At 36.9% G+C, this 18413-nt stretch overlaps 1 protein-coding gene across 1 annotated transcript in view; it reads right to left on the reverse strand.

Annotated features, from left to right (window-relative positions):
• Positions 1-573: 573 nt before the first annotated feature.
• Positions 574-18413, reverse strand: part of GOLPH3 (golgi phosphoprotein 3) — a 50784-nt gene continuing 32944 nt past the window's right edge. The window contains exons 2-4 of the mRNA XM_004422701.3: positions 16725-16856; positions 10215-10329; positions 574-2501 (exon numbers count right to left, since the gene is read on the reverse strand). Of these exons, the coding sequence (XP_004422758.1) occupies positions 2077-2501; positions 10215-10329; positions 16725-16856 (672 nt within the window). The 3' untranslated portion in view covers positions 574-2076. The remainder of the gene's footprint in view (positions 2502-10214; positions 10330-16724; positions 16857-18413) is intronic.

An 18413-nucleotide genomic window follows, 5' to 3' on the forward strand; every position in this document is an offset into this window, starting at 1 on the left:
CCAAAGTGAAGGACACCTTAGAAACATCCACTACCTCACTTCTAACATCTTTTCAAGGGAAAAACAGTAAATCTTCACCTGAAAAGAAATTCCAGGATACTAGTATCAGTTGAGTATCCAACTTATGGGAATAAACTATAAATTAATAGTTTCTATACTTAATTACCACCAGTAGTGTCAGTTCTGAAGGTAAAGGAGGTTATTTTAATGGATAGAAAATCGATGCATTAAAAGAAATTTACAGAATTTAGAAAATTTAGAAAATAAAATATAGAAAATTTCCATGCATTAAAAGAGGGACTGGCAAACTACTGCCCACGGCCAGCTGCCTGTTTTTGTAAATAAAGTTTTATTGGAACACAGCCTTGTCCATTTATTTATTATTTATACTGTCTCCTGTCTTTCAGGAGAGTTGAATAGTTACACCACCATATATGGCTCACAAAACCTAAAATATGTGCTCGCTGGCCCTGTAAGAACAAGTTTGCCAACCCCTGCATTGACATATTCCCACACTACTCTTCATTTAAAACCAACTACGGTAGAATACAAAAATACAAATGACATGCTTGCTCTGATTCAGGCACTTTCAAGATCATAGTTTATTTATTACTTCAGATAAAAAGATAGTATACATATTAGGGAATCCCTTAAAATTCAACTCTAGAGTTATACACCACCTAGTACTTTTGCATTGAAGTTAACCAAAAAAATCTCTAAACACCTGAAAGCCCCACTATTAACATGAACTATGGTAATAAAAAATTTGACATTTAATTTGTCCAATATATAGTATTTACATTATGAAGCCAATGGTGATACGATAAACAGTGATAAGGAAATAGTAAAAATAAACTTTGAAAAGCAAAGGTTTATATTCTTACAATGTGCTAATTATCATAATTGTATATAAAAATCAAAACACAGCAGAGCTTTCTGTTACAAAATTCTTAATCATCTGAGTTGTAGTCATTACTTGCTAACAATTTACATGCAACATCTGCTAGGACCAACATTTGATATTTTTCCCCCAAGGAAGTGTGAGTAGATAAATGACATTTAAGAGAAGACATTAATTTACTTGTGGACAGAAAAAGAAAAAACTGTACTCAAGATTAGTACTGGTCACAAGCCTCTTCCCTATAGAAATGATAAAAATACTAAGACCCAAAAAAAATTCCAAAAAGGAGATGCATAGGCAAAGAGTACCATGAATGGCACAGCTCAAAAAATCTTGGGTCCAATCAGATACACGTCTTTTCTCTCTCCTTAAGTGATGAGAGGTCTATTTTGCCATCAAATAATAATGACTGAAGCAAGTGAGGGGCACCAGGTGTACAACTAATTAAATCTTGCAAAATACTAAGATGGAGGCAGGGGTGGCCAGAAGAATGGGGCAATTTATATATAATTCAAACTATATACAGCGTATCTGGAATGCAGACCATCCCAAACTGGCTTTGTGAAACAGTTGGACCTTTATGATTTAATAGTTAAAATTATAACAAGTGTAATAATACAATAGATTTACATGGGAAGCAAAATCCAAGGGGCATTTTATATTATTTACTGTGTTGTTTCAATTTAAAAATAATTTTGCTAAGTATACATCTCAACTGAGGTCTATGTATAAAATGTCCTAATAGATACAGATATTTACCTTTGGTGAGTTAAAGGCCTTTTTGTGACTTCTGTCTGAATTGTAGGCAGAATGCTAGATGTACATGCACATGTGGGAAAAACTCAACCTGAGGTAATCCAAAAGATGTGCATGTGAGGAGACTGGAGGTTCTTTAGAAGTCAAAGCATTCCAGAAACCCAAAACAGGTAACAGTGAGAATGGCAACAAGGAATGGAATGCCAATATGGCAGTAAAACTTTTTTTAAAACAGAAAGAGGAAGGCCTCTCGTACCAGCAGAATCCTGCATACATACAAAAAACAAAAAGCCACCCACCATTTTATAAAACAAAAGCCAATTATAGTGAGAGAAAGTACAAACTGCAGAAAATCAGAAGTCTATAGAATAGAAGCAACTGGTTTACAGGAGAGAGAGAACACTTCATTCTGAGCAGAGTTACTTGGTGAAGGCTGCCACCACCGCCCACAGAACCTCGTTGGCATTGGCCTTCAGACATTCCACTTCAGGATCTAAGTCGAGAAGCTGCCGCACTCTCTTGGTGGCTAAATCATACTGCTCGTCCAGAAGGGGAGCAAAAGCATTCTCCAGAACATCTGAGGCATGGGCTAGGTAAATAAGGGCCAGCAAGCGCTTGTCCATGCGGTGAGGGTCATTCACCCATTTGTCAAGAACAGCTTCCTGCACCTTCTTGATGAGACGCTGCTTAATGTTGTTGTTGGTGAGGGGATGTGTCGTCATGTCAAAAAGTAGGAAGTTCTGTTTCTCTGTTGTCAATACGCCCTTTTCCACCAGGTTTTTAGCTAATCGTTCCCGCACATTTCTTAACTGATAATGCAATTTTAATGGATTCCATGTCTCACCTAAACAAAAGATTTCAGAAGTTAGAAATGATAGGTATCATCTGCTAACTTTATAAAATTTTGTACTTTCATTAAAATTTACAGAAAAATTTGATTTTTTTTCCTCCAGAGAAACAGAAGAAAATCCAACTATGTTTTCTTGCCAACCAAACCATGAACCCCTGGAGGGCCAGACCCTTGGATTCTAAACACCTGGCACATTTTCAGGCACAACAGTTACTCAAAAGACCAAACTGAAAGCAGTCTTCAAATCACTTATCCTAATGTAAAAATGAGCCAAATATTAAATTATACGTTTGGCCTCTCTCCAGTTGTTGTCAAAAAGCATCTAATAGCAAAATAAGATGTTCCTTTTCTGTTAAACACCAATCTGCAACAAATAGACAAAAAAAAGTTTCTCTTGAGAGAAACCTAAGTGAGCCCTACTACTGCCCAACTTACTACCTGAAGGCATATTCCAGGCAGCAGAGCAGGAAAAAAGACCCCAAGCAGAGCACAGGAGTCACACTGGGTTAAGAAGGCAGAGACCAGAGTTCCATGGCAGCTGGAATATGCAAGGCAGGGTAGTGGAGAAGAGAGAGCTATGCAGAATAAGAGCTCTAGAAATCTGCATGGTGTTCCATTGAGTCTGGCTGAAAATGAAGCCACATGTGTTAAGGTGAGAAACTCCACAAGGCTAGGCAAAGAAAAATGACCAGAAAGTTGTAAGCTGAACAATTCCAAGAGTTCACATACAAGTGGGAAAAATTTAAGTGCCAATAGCCTGAGTGGAAAGGCCTCACTGAACACCCAAAACATTCAGAAGGGACTCCAAAAGGTTAACACCTTAGTAGAAGGGCTAAACTAGCCATTGAGTAAAGGTTGCTCTAGACCTGTCCTAACAAAGCTTAAAAACAAGCTGATCCACACATAACTTAAATGCCTACAAAAACAAAGGAAAAAATCTTGAAATAAAGACAACAAAATTCAGCACTCAACAACACAGCATCCATAATGTCCAGCATTCAATAAAAAATTACTAGACCTGTGAAGAAGCAGAAAAATGTGACCCAAAACTAAGGAGGAAAAAAAATCAATAGAAACAGTCAACCAAGTCAGACATGACCGAAAAATGACAGAAATGATGGAATTAGCAGACAAGAACCTTAAAACAGCTATTATAAATATCTAAATAATTTAAAGGAAAACACAAATACAATGAAGAGAAAAATAAGAGCCTTCTTTTAAAAAAGAATGAATGATCTGCAACTGGCCATTTTTCATTTTGTGATTCATTCTGTAAAACTAGGGACTTGAAAACAGTTGTCAAATAATGAAGGGTTGGTACCATGAATTATTAATATATTGAAGTCACCTCCTGCATTCAAATAAAAAGGCCCGGCAAACCAGGTTCCACAAAAGAAAACAATCATTGCATTCAATTTCCTTTGTAACTTCAAAAAGGAAAAGAGCTGAAATATATTTGGGACCCTATTAAATTTAAAAACCTAATAGTATGAAAGAAAAATATAATTCAATAATAAGTGAAATTCTACTTATTCCAATTTCTGGTGTTAAACAAGCCCATAACTACATTTAACGTTAAGAAATAATTAAGTTACTTGATGAAGCATTATAGCCTGAGAGGTCATAACAAGCAGCTCTGGAGCCAGACTGGTTGCATTTGAATTTCAACTTGGTCATTTCCTAGCTGTGCGACCTTGGGCAAAGTTCTTTAACCTCTCTATTCCTCTTTCCTCATCTGTAAAATGAAGATAACTATCCAGCACATAGGGTTATTATGAGGATTAAATGAGATAAAGCCATATCAAGTCCTTAGAACAGAGCCTGGTACATGGTAAGCTCTCAATGTTAGCTATAATTATTTATCGATGTGCAGAATCAGCACTTCGACGAAAAGAAATTTACTGTATTTCTAGTGGTCTAAAAAATCTTATTAGGTACTGAGAATGTAAACATTAAGTAAGACATATTTCTAACACTGTAGAAATTTAAAATCAAGTGAAGGAAACAGATTCATAATACAACTATACTGGCTAGAGTAAGATGTGAATAGGGCCACCAAAACAATATGAACAAAGTGCCCAGAGGACTAAGAAATCACTTGGGTTTGATGTTAAGGGATATTTCTAGAAAAGTTACAGGGGAAAGAACTTTCAAGCTAAATCTTGAAATCCAGCAGAATTCAACATCCTAGGAAAGGAAGAGGAGTCTGAATCACAGGCAGAAGAAACAACAAAATAGAGAGGCAACGATTATATGTGGAATTCTAGCTGTTGTACGAACCCCGTCTCCCCAATAAATGCCTGCCTGCTGCATGCACCCTTCAGACAGTTTGGATTTTGTTTTGCGTTTTGTAATGTCATTGGCACGTGGTAGGCAGCCTAACACAGTAAGCTAGAATCGGCTAGGTTATGTTTTCTGATAATTATTCTTAATTGACTTTTGGAAATGTAAACTAATAAACATAAAATAATCAATAGTTAAATTTATGCAAAAGCCTATAAAAAAACTGTAGTTCAACTCCAAGATAAATTAACTAACTATGCTTATAATAATTTGTCAATTATCAAAGAAACACTATTCCCTGGCAACTTAGTCAAACGGGAAGGTATTTTATGCCTCAGAGAATATCTTGGGCATCTGTTCCCAAACAATATGGGGAGAAAAATAAATAAATCAAGATTATTCTGAGAAACTCATAGCTAAATTTTTCTTTGCAGACCTAAAAAAAACAAAAATCCCTCTAATGCTTCTATAATTTTTTTCTTTCTCATGGGAAATAAATGCGATTATCGGTTTATGACTTACTGTCTATTTTACTGAAGTCAAACTAAGGTTTAGCCACACCTTATCCAAAAGTAAATCTTATATACTACAACCAATGGAACAAGCTAATCCTTACAAAGCTCCTGTTAGAAATTTCTCAATTCCAAAATATGCTAACTTAGAGTTTAGTGTTGCTACTAAAAACGAGAAGAGCCTGAACACAGACCCACCTCCAAATAAGGTGTTCCATTTATGATTGGACCTTCTTATGGGCAATCACTTCTGCCTCAGAGAAGTAATAAAAAGAGACTGAGACATCATCTTCTTTTGTAGCAATCCCCTGGAAAAAGGCAAACCTTGTGTGCTCACTCCAACAAAAATGTTACTCAGACCTCCTCAAATATTTAAAAAAAATGAAATCTCATAAGCAGAAAGCTGGAACAGTGTGGGTAACATGCAAATATTGTTTAATACTATTTTTGGCACCCAAAAAAAGGTGCAATGAAATAACTTGGTCAAAGTGTCTTGGCATCCTGACATTTCTGCCTTTTAAAAAAGAACCAAATTAAGCTACATCCAAAGAAAAAAGTCATCCCTGAGATTAGCATACCTAAGACACCAGTATAAACTGGGATGGGAGGAGGGTAGTTGGATCAGTAAAGAGAAGATACAATGAAGGTTTGACTTCTACTAGCTACTAAAGATTTAGCTGCTTCAATGTAAGCAGAATATTGAATATCTTTTAAATACTTTGTAATAAATGCCTGATGAATGAATAATGCTCAAAATTCCAGATTTTTAAAAGATGTTACTCTGATCCATATTGTTATTGATCAGTCCCTAAATTATTCACTGTCTACGTGAAAAGACTTTTTGTAAGTTATGCAAACAAATTTAAAATGCACAGAATTTATTTATAGTTCACCTTTTTGTAAAGGAAAATACAGAGAGGAAAAGTTCTTCAAAGGTTATTGATATCCACTGCCAAACAATTACTTTAGTGGAAATGACATACTGACAGGTACCTAATTAATTTCACTACAAAAAACTTCTATCTTCCTTGACATCAAGTTACAAAACTAAAAGCAGCTTTGTTCATAAATTTGGCAGTCTAGTGACACCTTGTGACCAAACTGATCAACTACATGTCTTAAGATTTCACAAAGCCAGAAACTCTAATCTTAAAAGCAGTAGTCTTTAAATATTTTTAAGTCTTTGCCTGTAATATATGTATATTAATTTTTTTAATTAATGAGATATATAAATAATGGTTACAATTTGTCGGTAGTTTTAGCATGTATATACATACAGTGTAAGTAGCAATAAAATGAACCTCTGGGTATCCCCCCACCCTAGGTGAAAAAGAAACCTTTGTCAGTACTTTAGATGCCTCCCCTGTGCCCTCTCCTCCTCAGAGGTAATCACCAGACTGACCTGTGTTAATCATTCTCTTTTCTTTACATATAATCTTGCTACCTATGCATGTCTCTCTCAACAATACAGCACAACACAGTTCTGAAAACCAAGGAGCAAGCGCAGACTCAGCCGTGTAGGGATAGGTCCACGGACTTTACAACTCCCTCTAATCCCTCTGAACAGGAACACTTCCTTCTTTCTGTCTCATTCTTACCCATCAAAGGCCTAATCCAAGTTCCACTTCCTCCTCCAACTACTAAAGCTCTCAAGGATTTCTCTTTTCTCTGAGTACTGCACTTTCAGACAACCATGTTGTTAAACTCTTTTCTGTTATCAAATTATGAGAAATATACAACTGTTCTCTGCAAATGGATTTTAAGATTCTTTCAGTCTGGAAGCACTTTTTTTTTTTCTAAATTTCATAGCACCTACGTCAGTATTGCTACAATAACTGGTATTTGATACCGTTCATTATCTGGAAGCAACTGAAATTTTTAAAAATCAACAAGCTGCCTATAGAACTGAACAACTAAAAATGGTTAAAATGGTTAAAATGGTAAGTGTTGTGTTGTGTACATTTTACCACAATAAAAAAGTGTTGTTTTTTTTTTAAATCACCAAGCTGCTATCAGCATGTTAACTCAGTAGGAAAAAGATGTTTTCTTAATTTAAAAGAAATGTGCTTTTGGGGCCAGCCATGTGGCACGGTGGTTACGTTCGAACACTCCACTTCAGCGGCCTGGGGTTTACCAGTTCAGATCCCAGGCATGGACCTACACACTGCTCATCAAGCCATGCTGTGGTGGTGTCCCACATAAAAAATAGATGAAGACTGGCACAGATGTGAGCTCAGCAACAATCTTCCTCAAGCAAAAAAAGAGTAAGATGGGCAACAGATGTTAGCTCAGGGCTAATCTTCCTGACCAAAAAAAAAGAAAGAAAACAAGAAAAAAAGAAATGTGCTTTTTTCTCCTTCTCTCACTGTGAATTCCCTTCTTTTATGCTGAAATTATGATTCATTCCTAATATATTTCAGGAACATGCAACTAAAGCACTATAGGTGATACCCTGGCATTTATAGCCATCCTAAACTTCACAGGACATTGTTTAAAAAAGAAAACTTTGTAACTACTGGCCTCACAGTTTACCCAAATTCCTAATTCACATGGACACTCTCTTCTACAAAATCTTAACTGTATGTACATAATTTTGAGAAAAGCTTATAGACTTCTGCCATCTTTTCACTCCTCAATCAGGTGAGAACAGTGCAAGAGAAGCCCAAGTTGAGTTCAGGTAGCATTTATATTGAGTACTGGACAAGCTACATTCATAAAATGTTCCATAGATAAATTTAAGAAGTACACAGCCACCTTAAATGTTGAGATTCAGCCTCCTTGCATGCCACACTAACTGAATTCATACTAATGAATTCAATTTAAGGTATTATAACCTGTCAAAGGAAATTTGGTAGTTTAAGATACATCATTAGGCCGGCCCCGTGGCTTGGCAGTTAAGTGCGCGCGCTCCACTGCTGGTGGCCCGAGTTTGGATCCCGAGTGCGCACCGAAGCACCACTTCTCCAGCCATGCTGGGGCCGCGTCCCACATACAGCAACTAGAAGGATGTGCAGCTATGACATACAACTATCTACTGGGGCTTTGGGGGAAAAATAAATAAATAAATAAAACTATTAAAAAAAGATACATTATTAAACCAAAGCCCAAAGGGCCGTTAGCACACATGATATAAGATAGAGAGCTCGCTGATGGATGGAGCATCTGAAAACATCTCCATGGTGTTAAGTGGCATCAAGCAGATATCAATAACATTAATATTAAGGTAAAACTCACTATATTCCATAAAAACAACTTTAGCACTCCGACTTGTCTGCCAAAAAAATAACTACAACTTTGAGAAACCCTCCTTTTGGCCAGTTGAGAACCTAATTACAAATTCTAAGTTGCAATCACAGAAGTGGTAATGAGCCAACAATGGCAGCACAACATAGAGTATGACCCAAAGATTGCCCAGGCCAGCAATCTCCTTAGAATGTACAAAACGATCCAATGGGGTACTCCATTTTATCTAAAAAAAATTCTATCTGCTAATATTTAACATATGCAGTTAACGTTAATGCCCTGAGTCCCTGTCAGATGTGGCATAAGTGGAAGGCTAACCTAGAGAGGATTGACGATGTGGTGGACACAGTGACGTATTGTATTGGTATATGCTGTGTAAGTGGATTTATAGATTATCTAGTTTTAACCTAATAAATCCTCATCAAATGGGCAAAGTATTTTCAAAAGACTCCTGCAAAAGAAATTATAATTGAAGACAACAGCAATATCACAAGCACAAAGGGGGGAAAGGGATAGAGTTAAAGTTTCTCTTACTCAATGAAGCAACAAGAAATTTTATCAGCAGATCTACAGGATGGTCAAAACAAAAATTTCAAAAGACATCAAGACAACCTTGTGAATAAGTTTATGTTCTCTATCAGTAAGAAGGAAGAATGAACGCTGCCAGAAGTGTAAAGTGCCCATTATTACTCCATTAGCTAAGAAGAGAGTATATGTATTCAATTTTTAAATAAACAAACATGCAAAACTCAAAATCTTTTACTGACAGAAGAACATCCTCACAATAGGCGTATTATTTTAGAAACTCTGTTTATAAGCAAGAAAAATGACATCATGTTAACTACCAACCTCTGACAATGTGTGAATGTTTTTTTTAAAAGTTACTCTAAACAGCAGTATGTTTGAACATGAAATAACAATACACGTATGCAGAAGCTATGTTTTACATAACAGTAGAGAGGAAAGCAAGATAACTTAGGTCCTATACTCAAGCAGCTCGCTATCTAGATTAGACAAATACACAAGTAACTGTAATATAAATGGAGTAGTCATCAGTGCCGTCAACCAAACATTTCAGGTTCTCCCCCTACACCTGCACTTTCCTGTCTTCTTCAAGTTAGAGGAGGCTATATGACTTGCTCCAACCACAGAAACCTGAACTATGTGTCATTTCTCAGTGGAAACTTAAGAGCCTGAGTGATGTGCTATGCTCTTCTTCCCTTTACAACAGTGACTGACAACGCTCGAGATGGTAGTGGTTCCATCCGAGGGCTGCCAGAGTGAGAACGAAGTGGCCTGTGATGGACTTACACCATGAGTGAGAAATAAACTGTTGTTTTAGGCCGCTGAGGTCTGGGGGCTGTTTGTTACCACAGCTTAACCTAGCCTGTCCAGAATAAGGTAGCGTGAGGTCATTTAGATAAAGAATGATGTGAGCTCTAAGGAAGAATATTATTACATCCATTCAACATCTGCTCAGTCTTGTTAAAGGGGATGAGATTTTAAAAGCCACTATTTTCCTCATTCAGTGACTGGTAACTTGCAAGTTTGCCTAAATAACTAAACAAACTTTTGGCTATTTTATCTAAGTTTCTTTCAAAAACATTTTAAACTTTTACAAAAAACTTTTAAACAGAATTCAGTTTCTAGTTTATACAAAGGAACTTACCACTAAGTAATTCAATCCAGTTCTGGACAGTTTCTGGAGGCTGAGTCTCCTTAACATGCTTTAGAGCTTCATCAAGAAGAACATCCCCTGTTGGAGCATCTGACTTACAGATCACCTAAAATGTAAGCAATAAGAAAGACATGATCGGGGCCGGCCCCGTGGCTTAGCGGTTAAGTGCGCACGCTCCGCTGCTGGCGGCCCGGGTTCGGATCCCGGGCGCGCACCGACACACCGCTTCTCCGGCCATGCTAAGGCCGCGTCCCACATACAGTAACTAGAATGGATGTGCAACTACGACATGCAACTATCTACCGGGGCTTTGGGGGAAAAATAAATAAATAAAATCTTAAAAAAAAAAAAGAAAGACATGATCCCCTGACTCTTTTTCTCTGACTTGATCTCTTTAAACGAATAACTTAAACAATTATGCAAAGAATTCATTAAGCTTAAAGCCCCAAGTGTTCATGCAGTATCAAAGTTCAGATTTTAAATTAATTCTATATTAAGGAAGTCCAATATTTAACCTAACTAGATTAGCTGCAATCATGAATGAAAAGAAAGCTACTGTGCAATAATCAGTAAAGCAAAATGCTAGAACAGTTTATACTCAGTGTAATCCATTTCATTGTTAAACCTTGGGCTATTTGACCCAGAAATTCATTTTTTAAACTTTTATTAGTTTCAGAAACATTCTCAATTACATACGAGAGTTTAGCACACAATAAAGGTGGCATTTTACATCGGTGGAGAAATGAATTTTTCAATAAATGTTACTTAAAACAACTGGCTAATAAATTAGAAGTAAAAAGTAAGATTTGGCTCCTCAGAGCTTATACCACAATAAAAGATAAAAATTTAAATATGAAATATAATTTTGGGGATGAGAAAGATTTTTTCAAAATAGTGACAATAGAAACCTTGAAGAAAATACCAGTAGGTTTGATTACACAAAATTTCTAAATATTATGAATTTTTTTTAACTATATTGGGATACAGAATCTATCTTAAGAGTGGAAAAATCCAGATGTGGGGGATGAAGAGAGGAAAATGCTATACTGCTTTAGCCAAGTATTAGATTTCTATAGCCTTCATTACTGTTCTTGGCTAAGCAACAAATTCTTAATTGAAATTCTATAATATCAAATTTGAATCTGTTATATTACTTTATGTTAAGCTATTAAAACGTTATGAAATTTACACTATTATTTTAAAAATGTAACAGTCCTCTCTTAAATTTGCCCTCCACAACGTGTCCTTTACCGTTTGTTCAATCTTCTGAAAGATTAAAAAATACATACGACATTTATTTCTGAGACAGTAAGACCTAATAGAAATATAAGTAGAACCATAAATGCAAGCCATAAATCTATTTTTAAAATTTTAGTTATATTAAAAAAGAAACAGGTGCAATCAATTTTAATATATTTGATTTAACCCACTACAATCAAAATACTAACATGCAAAAAATATTTTAAAATTAAGATATTTTACATTCTTTATCCATAGTAAGTCTTCAAAGGTCCAATGTGTGTTTTTACTTACAGCATGTCTCAACTTGCACTAGCCAAATCTCAAGCATCTGGCTCATAGACACATGTGGCTAGTGGCTACAGTATTAGTACAGATACAGACCATTTTTATCATCACAGAAAGTTCTACTGGACAGTGTATGCTTTTAGTAGGGGGTCAGAGAAAATAAGAAAAAAGAAAGGTGAACCTTGGGAGAAAAAATTATATGTCTATATACTGTGGTCATGCTACCACTTCTTACTTCCCACTTCCTCCTTAAATCCACTGTAATGTGGCCTCAAAGCCCATCTCACACCCATCCCTTTGAGACAGGTCTTATATCAGGGGCATAATAACTTGAATCTTTTTTCTTATAAAATTCTGTCCCCTAAATCTCTCTCAGAGGGACAACTTTTCTCCATCACCTTTGCATTATTCTAATCTAACGAATCTGGTTATCTTTCACTTGGATTAACTTAAATTTCCCTGAACTAGTTTTAGCCTCTTTCGATCCATTCTCTTCACTCTTCCTTCCAAAAGGCAAATCATACCATGACATTCCACTGGTTCTGCTTAAAATTCTTTAATGCCTCCTATAAAGTTCTCAACTCCTTAACAAAATTCAGTCATGTGTGGCCCACTAGTAAATATACGCCCACACATATAATTTCTATTTAGTGTTTTTTTTCCTTGGAGGGGGGAGGGTCATTCTCAAATATGAACAGATAATCAAGGATGATAAGACATTTGAAGGAAAGCCTTCAACACTGGGAAGAGAACAAGAGAGAGAGAAAATAATTTTGAAGAAAAAGAGATAACACAGATAAAGGAAATTTTCAAAAGAGCCATAATATCCTCAGAGATCTAAAAGAAGATATTACATCCATAAAACAAGAATAAGCAGCTACGACAAAAAAACAGAAAAGGCCCCTGGAAATCAAAAACATGAACACCACAATAAAAAACTCAACAGAGCATTAAAAGATAAGAGAGGTCACGAGAATATCAATTATATCTCAATAAAGCTGGGAAATAAAGAAAAAAAAAATCAGACAAAAAAATAGAGTAGCCACATCCAACTTACAGAGTTCTAGAAAATGGAGGGCAGAAGATATAAGAAATATAAGAAAACTTTCCAAAACCCAAAGACACACATTTCCGGATTGAAAGAGCCCATGCGTAATGAATTTAAAAGGACCCACATTTAAGCATATAGTACAATTTTAGAACACCAGGGATAAAGAGAAGTTCCCAAACGCTTCCAAAGAGGAAAAAACAGATATACAAAGAATGAAAACCAGAAGGGCACCAGATTGAACAGCAACTCTGTATACTAGAGTACAATGGAGAAATGCCTTCAAAATTCTGTAGGAAAATCATTTAAATCTAGCAATCTATTCCCAGTCAACTGTCAAATAAAAATGAGGTACAATAAAGGGATTTTCAGGCATGCGAAGTCTCAAAACATTTTCCTTCCACAAGGGTGGAAGGAAATACTAGATCCAGAAAACTGGGGCTTATTTTCTGGAAAAATGTGACACGAAGTCCCAGTAGAACCAAAGCATAACCAGTTTAGACTGGAGCACAAGGCAAATTTTAATGGAGTTATCAATGTATCTGAACATTTGAAAGAAATGCTAATTTTTCTCTGATGGAGCATGTAAGAAAAAGGATAGCTACATAGAAAACTTTTTTTTTTTTTAAGATTTTATTTTTATTTATTTTTTTCCACCCCCAAAGCCCCAGTAGACAGTTGTATGTCATAGCTGCACATCCTTCTAGTTGCCGTATGTGGGACTCAGCCTCAGCATGGCCAGAGAAGCAGTGCGTCCGTGCACGCCCGGGATCCAATCGCAGGCCGCCAGCAGCGGAGCACGCACACTTAACCGATAAGCCACGGGGCCGGCCCAATAGAAAACTTTAAAAAAAAGAATAATTAACTCCAGAAAAAAACAAAAACTATACAAGGAAGGAAAATATCATAGGATATAACAACTCTGCAGAAAATAATATTAACATAATTGTAATAATATAAAACAATCATTACGGTTTTGCCAAAAATTATGAAAGAACTCTATTAGGAAGTGGTATTTAAGAGAGGCAAATATTCCTCTATTCTAGAAAGTAAACAGTGTCTCAAACTGATTTATCAAGAGATGGCAGTATAAGCTTATTTAGAAATATAGAGGTGGGCCGGCCCTGTGGCTTGGTGGTTAAGTGTGCGCGCTGCAATGCTGGTGGCCTGGGTTCGGATCCCGGGTGCGCATCGAGGCACCACTTCTCCGTTCATCCTGGGGCCGAGTCCCGCATACAGCAACTAGAAGGATGTGCAGCTACAACATACAACTATCCACTGGGGCTTTGGGGGGGAAAAAATAAAATCTTTAAAAAGAAATATAGAGGTAAATGCCAAAAGAAATAGCTAAGAGAATGTAGCAAGTTGAATGGTGGCTCCCAAAAGGTGTTCATGTCCTAACCCCGGAACCTAATCCCCAGATCTTATTTGGAAAAATAAGTCTTTGTAGGTGAAATTAAGTTAAATTAGATCTGGAGATGAGATCATCCTGGATTATCCAGATGGGCCCTAAATATAAATAAAGTGTCCTTAGAAGAGACAAACGAAGTAGAGAGACACAGAAGAGAAGGCAATGTGAAGACAGAGCAGAGAGAGATGTGGCCAGAAGCCAAGGAAAGCCTGGAGCTACCAGAAGCCAGAAGAGGCAAGGAATAGCACATTCTGGCCTCCAGAACTGTGAGATAATAAACGTCTGTTGTTTTCAGCCACAAAGTGTGTGGTAATTTGTCAAGGCAGCCCTAGGAAACTAATACAAGGACTGAGAATGACTGGCTCCCACGAACAGGACTAAGGAATCAGGAAGGGTGGGTAGAAAATGGTTCTTTATTATAAGCCTTTTAACACCATTTGATTTTATAAGTATTATATATGTATTATTTTAATAAAAGCAACAACTATTTTTAAGTGAGTAAATTAAATCATATTGGGGTATTTTTCTAAAACACATATCAACTACCTAGTTAAGATCCCACAAACAAGTAGATGAAATAACAAGCCCATGCACGCAAGCAGCATATGTCTCTTGGTTACCACTATATCCCCAGGGTCGAGCACAGTGCCATGGCAGGCTTAAACAGTAAATTAATATATGATGAATGAATAAATGAACAAAAGAGCAAATAATTTGTTGATAACCAACACAAAACTTGTTCCCACAAAAAGAACCAGTATCAAAATCTTTTCGGGGCCGGCCCTGTGGCTTAGCGGTTAAGTGCCCAAGCTCCGCTACTGGCGGCCCGGGTTCGGATCCGGGCGCACACTGACGCACCACTTGTCCGGCCATGCTGAGGCCGTGTCCCACATACAGCAACTAGAAGAATGTGCAACTATGACATACAACTATCTACTGGGGCTTTAGGGAGAAAAAGGGAAAAAAAGGAGGAGGATTGGCAATAGATGTTAGCTCAGGGCCGGTCTTCCTCAGCAAAAAAAGGTAGGATTGGCATGGATGTTAGCTCAGGGCTGATCTTCCTCACAAAAAAAAAAAAAAATCTTTTCACTTCAGGTCAGGGCTCCATAACATTAACGCAAAATTACTTACAAATACTATAATTAATTAGTAGTCACCTATGTGTATATTTCATTGATAATTACAATGGCAGATTCTTAAGGTTTTTTCCTCCATAAATCTACGGTTGCACAATAAAATGAAATAAAAATTACATTCTGCTCTATGATATAGTTAACAGTAATTTTAAAACTAATCTCATGCCAGCTCATTTGACTTTACTTTAAATGACTAGACTAGATTTAATTTTAAACTCTCATGAAGAATATTTTCTGCTATCCTATGTTTACTTTGCATATAATTTTCGAGAATACATTAATGGCTTTCTTTCCTACAGGATTTATTACTCTAACATATCAATCCAGAAAAGTAGAGTTCTGACCAAAAACTTTCTGGATTTCATTGGGACACTGTATTAAGGAAAAAACAGAAGTTTTTTTGGTGCAGAAGATTAGCCCTGAGCTAACATCTGTTGCCAGTCCTCCTCTTTTTGCTGAAGAAGATTGGCCCTGGGCTAACATCCATGCCCATCTTCCTCTACTTTATATGTGGGATGCCTGCCACAGCATGGCTTGATAAGTGGTACATAGATCTTTGCCTGGGATCCGAACCTGCAAACCCCGCCGCCGAAGTGGAGCGCGAGGACGAAGTGGAGCGCGAGGACGCAACCCCACACCACCTGGCCTGCCCCAGGAAAAAAGTTTTAAATACCATGCCCCGGAGCAACAACAGACTAAAAGAGAAACAACCTTAAATACTTGAGATCGTGGTTGAAGTTAAAAATTCTAAAAACTAGCTAATACAGTTATGCACTGCATATACAACGGTGGTCCCACGAACTTAGTACCATATAGCCTAGGTGTGTAGCAGACTACACTATCTAGGTTTGTGTAAGTACACTCCATGATGTTCGCACAATGACGAAATAGTCTAATGACTCAGTTCTCCAACATACACCCGTCGCTAAGCAATGCGTGACTGTAGTACCTCTGTTTACAGAGACCACAGTAGGGAAGGCAAAGACCTGAAAAGTATTCATATTCTGCTAAAAACATCAATAGCTTATGGATAGTTCATTTGCACAATATTACTTGAGTTTTAAAAGAAAGTTATGTCAAGTCTTTCCAAATTATGGCTTTCAGAAGCAGGAAATGAAGTTTGGAGTCTTTTTGCATATGTAAAATGCAACGGCCAGTGATCCTGACAACAAATATTATTATTCATTATGTACAAAGAACGCAGAAACCAAGAATGCAAGAAAGATATGGAAACACAATTAAAAAAGACAACTTTAAAATCAACTCCCTCTTTAATTTTTGAAAGCTATTAATAGCTTTCAAATGAAGAAGTTAACATTCTTCATTTGCAGGCAGCACAAACTCTTTAGAAAGGGTATGTTATTTAGCACTCCTCTTACCTTTCTTGTCAATAGACTTTTACGTCTCATTCCACAAGCCTCTAGTTGTAACCTTCCTCTCAAGGCTAATTCAATTAACATACAGCCACGTAATCCAGATGATATACAGTCATTCCAAAATGATGTGTAACCCTATTAAAAACAAGAAGAAAATAAAATAGCTAATTCACTTCGAATTCAGAGTCAAACTAGAAATATTCTTAGCCAAGTTATTTTGTGTGCCTTTTACCTTTCATGTCTTTCCATAACTATAATTTTAAGTAAAATACTGAAAAAATACAATTACTATACATTACTAACCTAGGATTTTCCGGGGCTTATTGTCTTTTCACTACTTATCCTTACATGAAGATAAAGAACAAAAAACTTTGAAAGTCAAAGGTTTAAAAATATAATTATCTTTCATTTTTCAGTAAGTTACGTGTTTAATTAGGCTCCTTCAGACTGTAAGAACCCGAGCTTACCGACTCAGTTAACCTCAGATTATAGTGGTTTGTTGTCAGTATACATGAACAAGTTAAGAAGCTCAGGAAAAATAATCAAGCCCAATGTGGCCTCAGGGAGAATTAGAACATCATTCATTCAACACTGCTTAGGATAAAAACACAAGGTTAATTTTGGAAGGATATATGAGAAAACTGATGTATGGGCCCATGCCTAAATTTCTGAATAACAAACAGTAAAGCAATCAGATGGAACTCTCCAAAGAGAAATTTAAGGGCAACGTCCAAGGTGGAAGAACAGCCAGACAGAATGAGATTGACAGACATCTAGGGATGTGGGGGACACTCAAGTCAACCAGGCATCATCATATGAAGTCAGGGCATGCTTCGAGGGCAACAACTGGGGTTGTCCAAATTATGCAGCTGTAAACTTTGCCAGCAGGGTTGCAAGCTATCAATCTGAAGTACCCAACTTTGAGAAGAGGAGAAGCTGTAACTGGTTCTGGCTAAGATTCAAAACAAGGTAACATATAATCTTGGTAGGAGGGAGAGCAGGCCAATTAATTCTCTGAAGACTGGAGAGCCTAGGATTAGGGATGGCTAGACTCATGGCTCTGGCACCTTCTCAAGGTCAATCTTGGTACTCTGCCCAGTCACAATAGTCAGCCTGTATTTCAGAAGATGACGGACCATCAGGATCCATGGGACTTCCCTACTGACAAAGGGACTTAAATTAGCCTAATGAAGCTAGCACTCCTGAGAATCAAGGCTTTCGGAAAATGAGAATTTAGATTAAGGGAGTCAAAACGGAATAAACAAAAATATCAGTTTAAAGAAGGTGATTTAAATGTGAGGCAGGGGAAGCAGACACTGACTGGATTTGAGGAAATCCTTTTAAATCTAATAAATGCTAGGGGTCTGATTAAATTAAGATTGCCAGAGATTTAGCAGAGTGGTTAATAAGACCAATAATTTACAGAGATTAGGTAAAATCCACGGCTTGTGTATCCACAACAATTAAAGCCCAGGAAGCCTGGGAATGGACTCCACATGCAATCAAAGTTATAGATGTCTGGCTTCGACTGGCCTGGACATATACATGGAGTTCCCAGGTAAGCCTCTACAAACTGTAAACAATAGAGTACACCTCATGAAGCAGTAATGGATGTGGACAGGACCATGTATTCTCTGCACCCTGGAAAATCCAGGTGAACAGTAAGTAAAAGCTTACATTTGCTAGCAGAGG

Source organism: Ceratotherium simum, chromosome 18 (assembly GCF_057802395.1).
Source record: "Ceratotherium simum simum isolate JZ-2026a chromosome 18, ASM5780239v1, whole genome shotgun sequence".
In the NCBI taxonomy this organism is placed as follows: domain Eukaryota; kingdom Metazoa; phylum Chordata; class Mammalia; order Perissodactyla; family Rhinocerotidae; genus Ceratotherium; species Ceratotherium simum.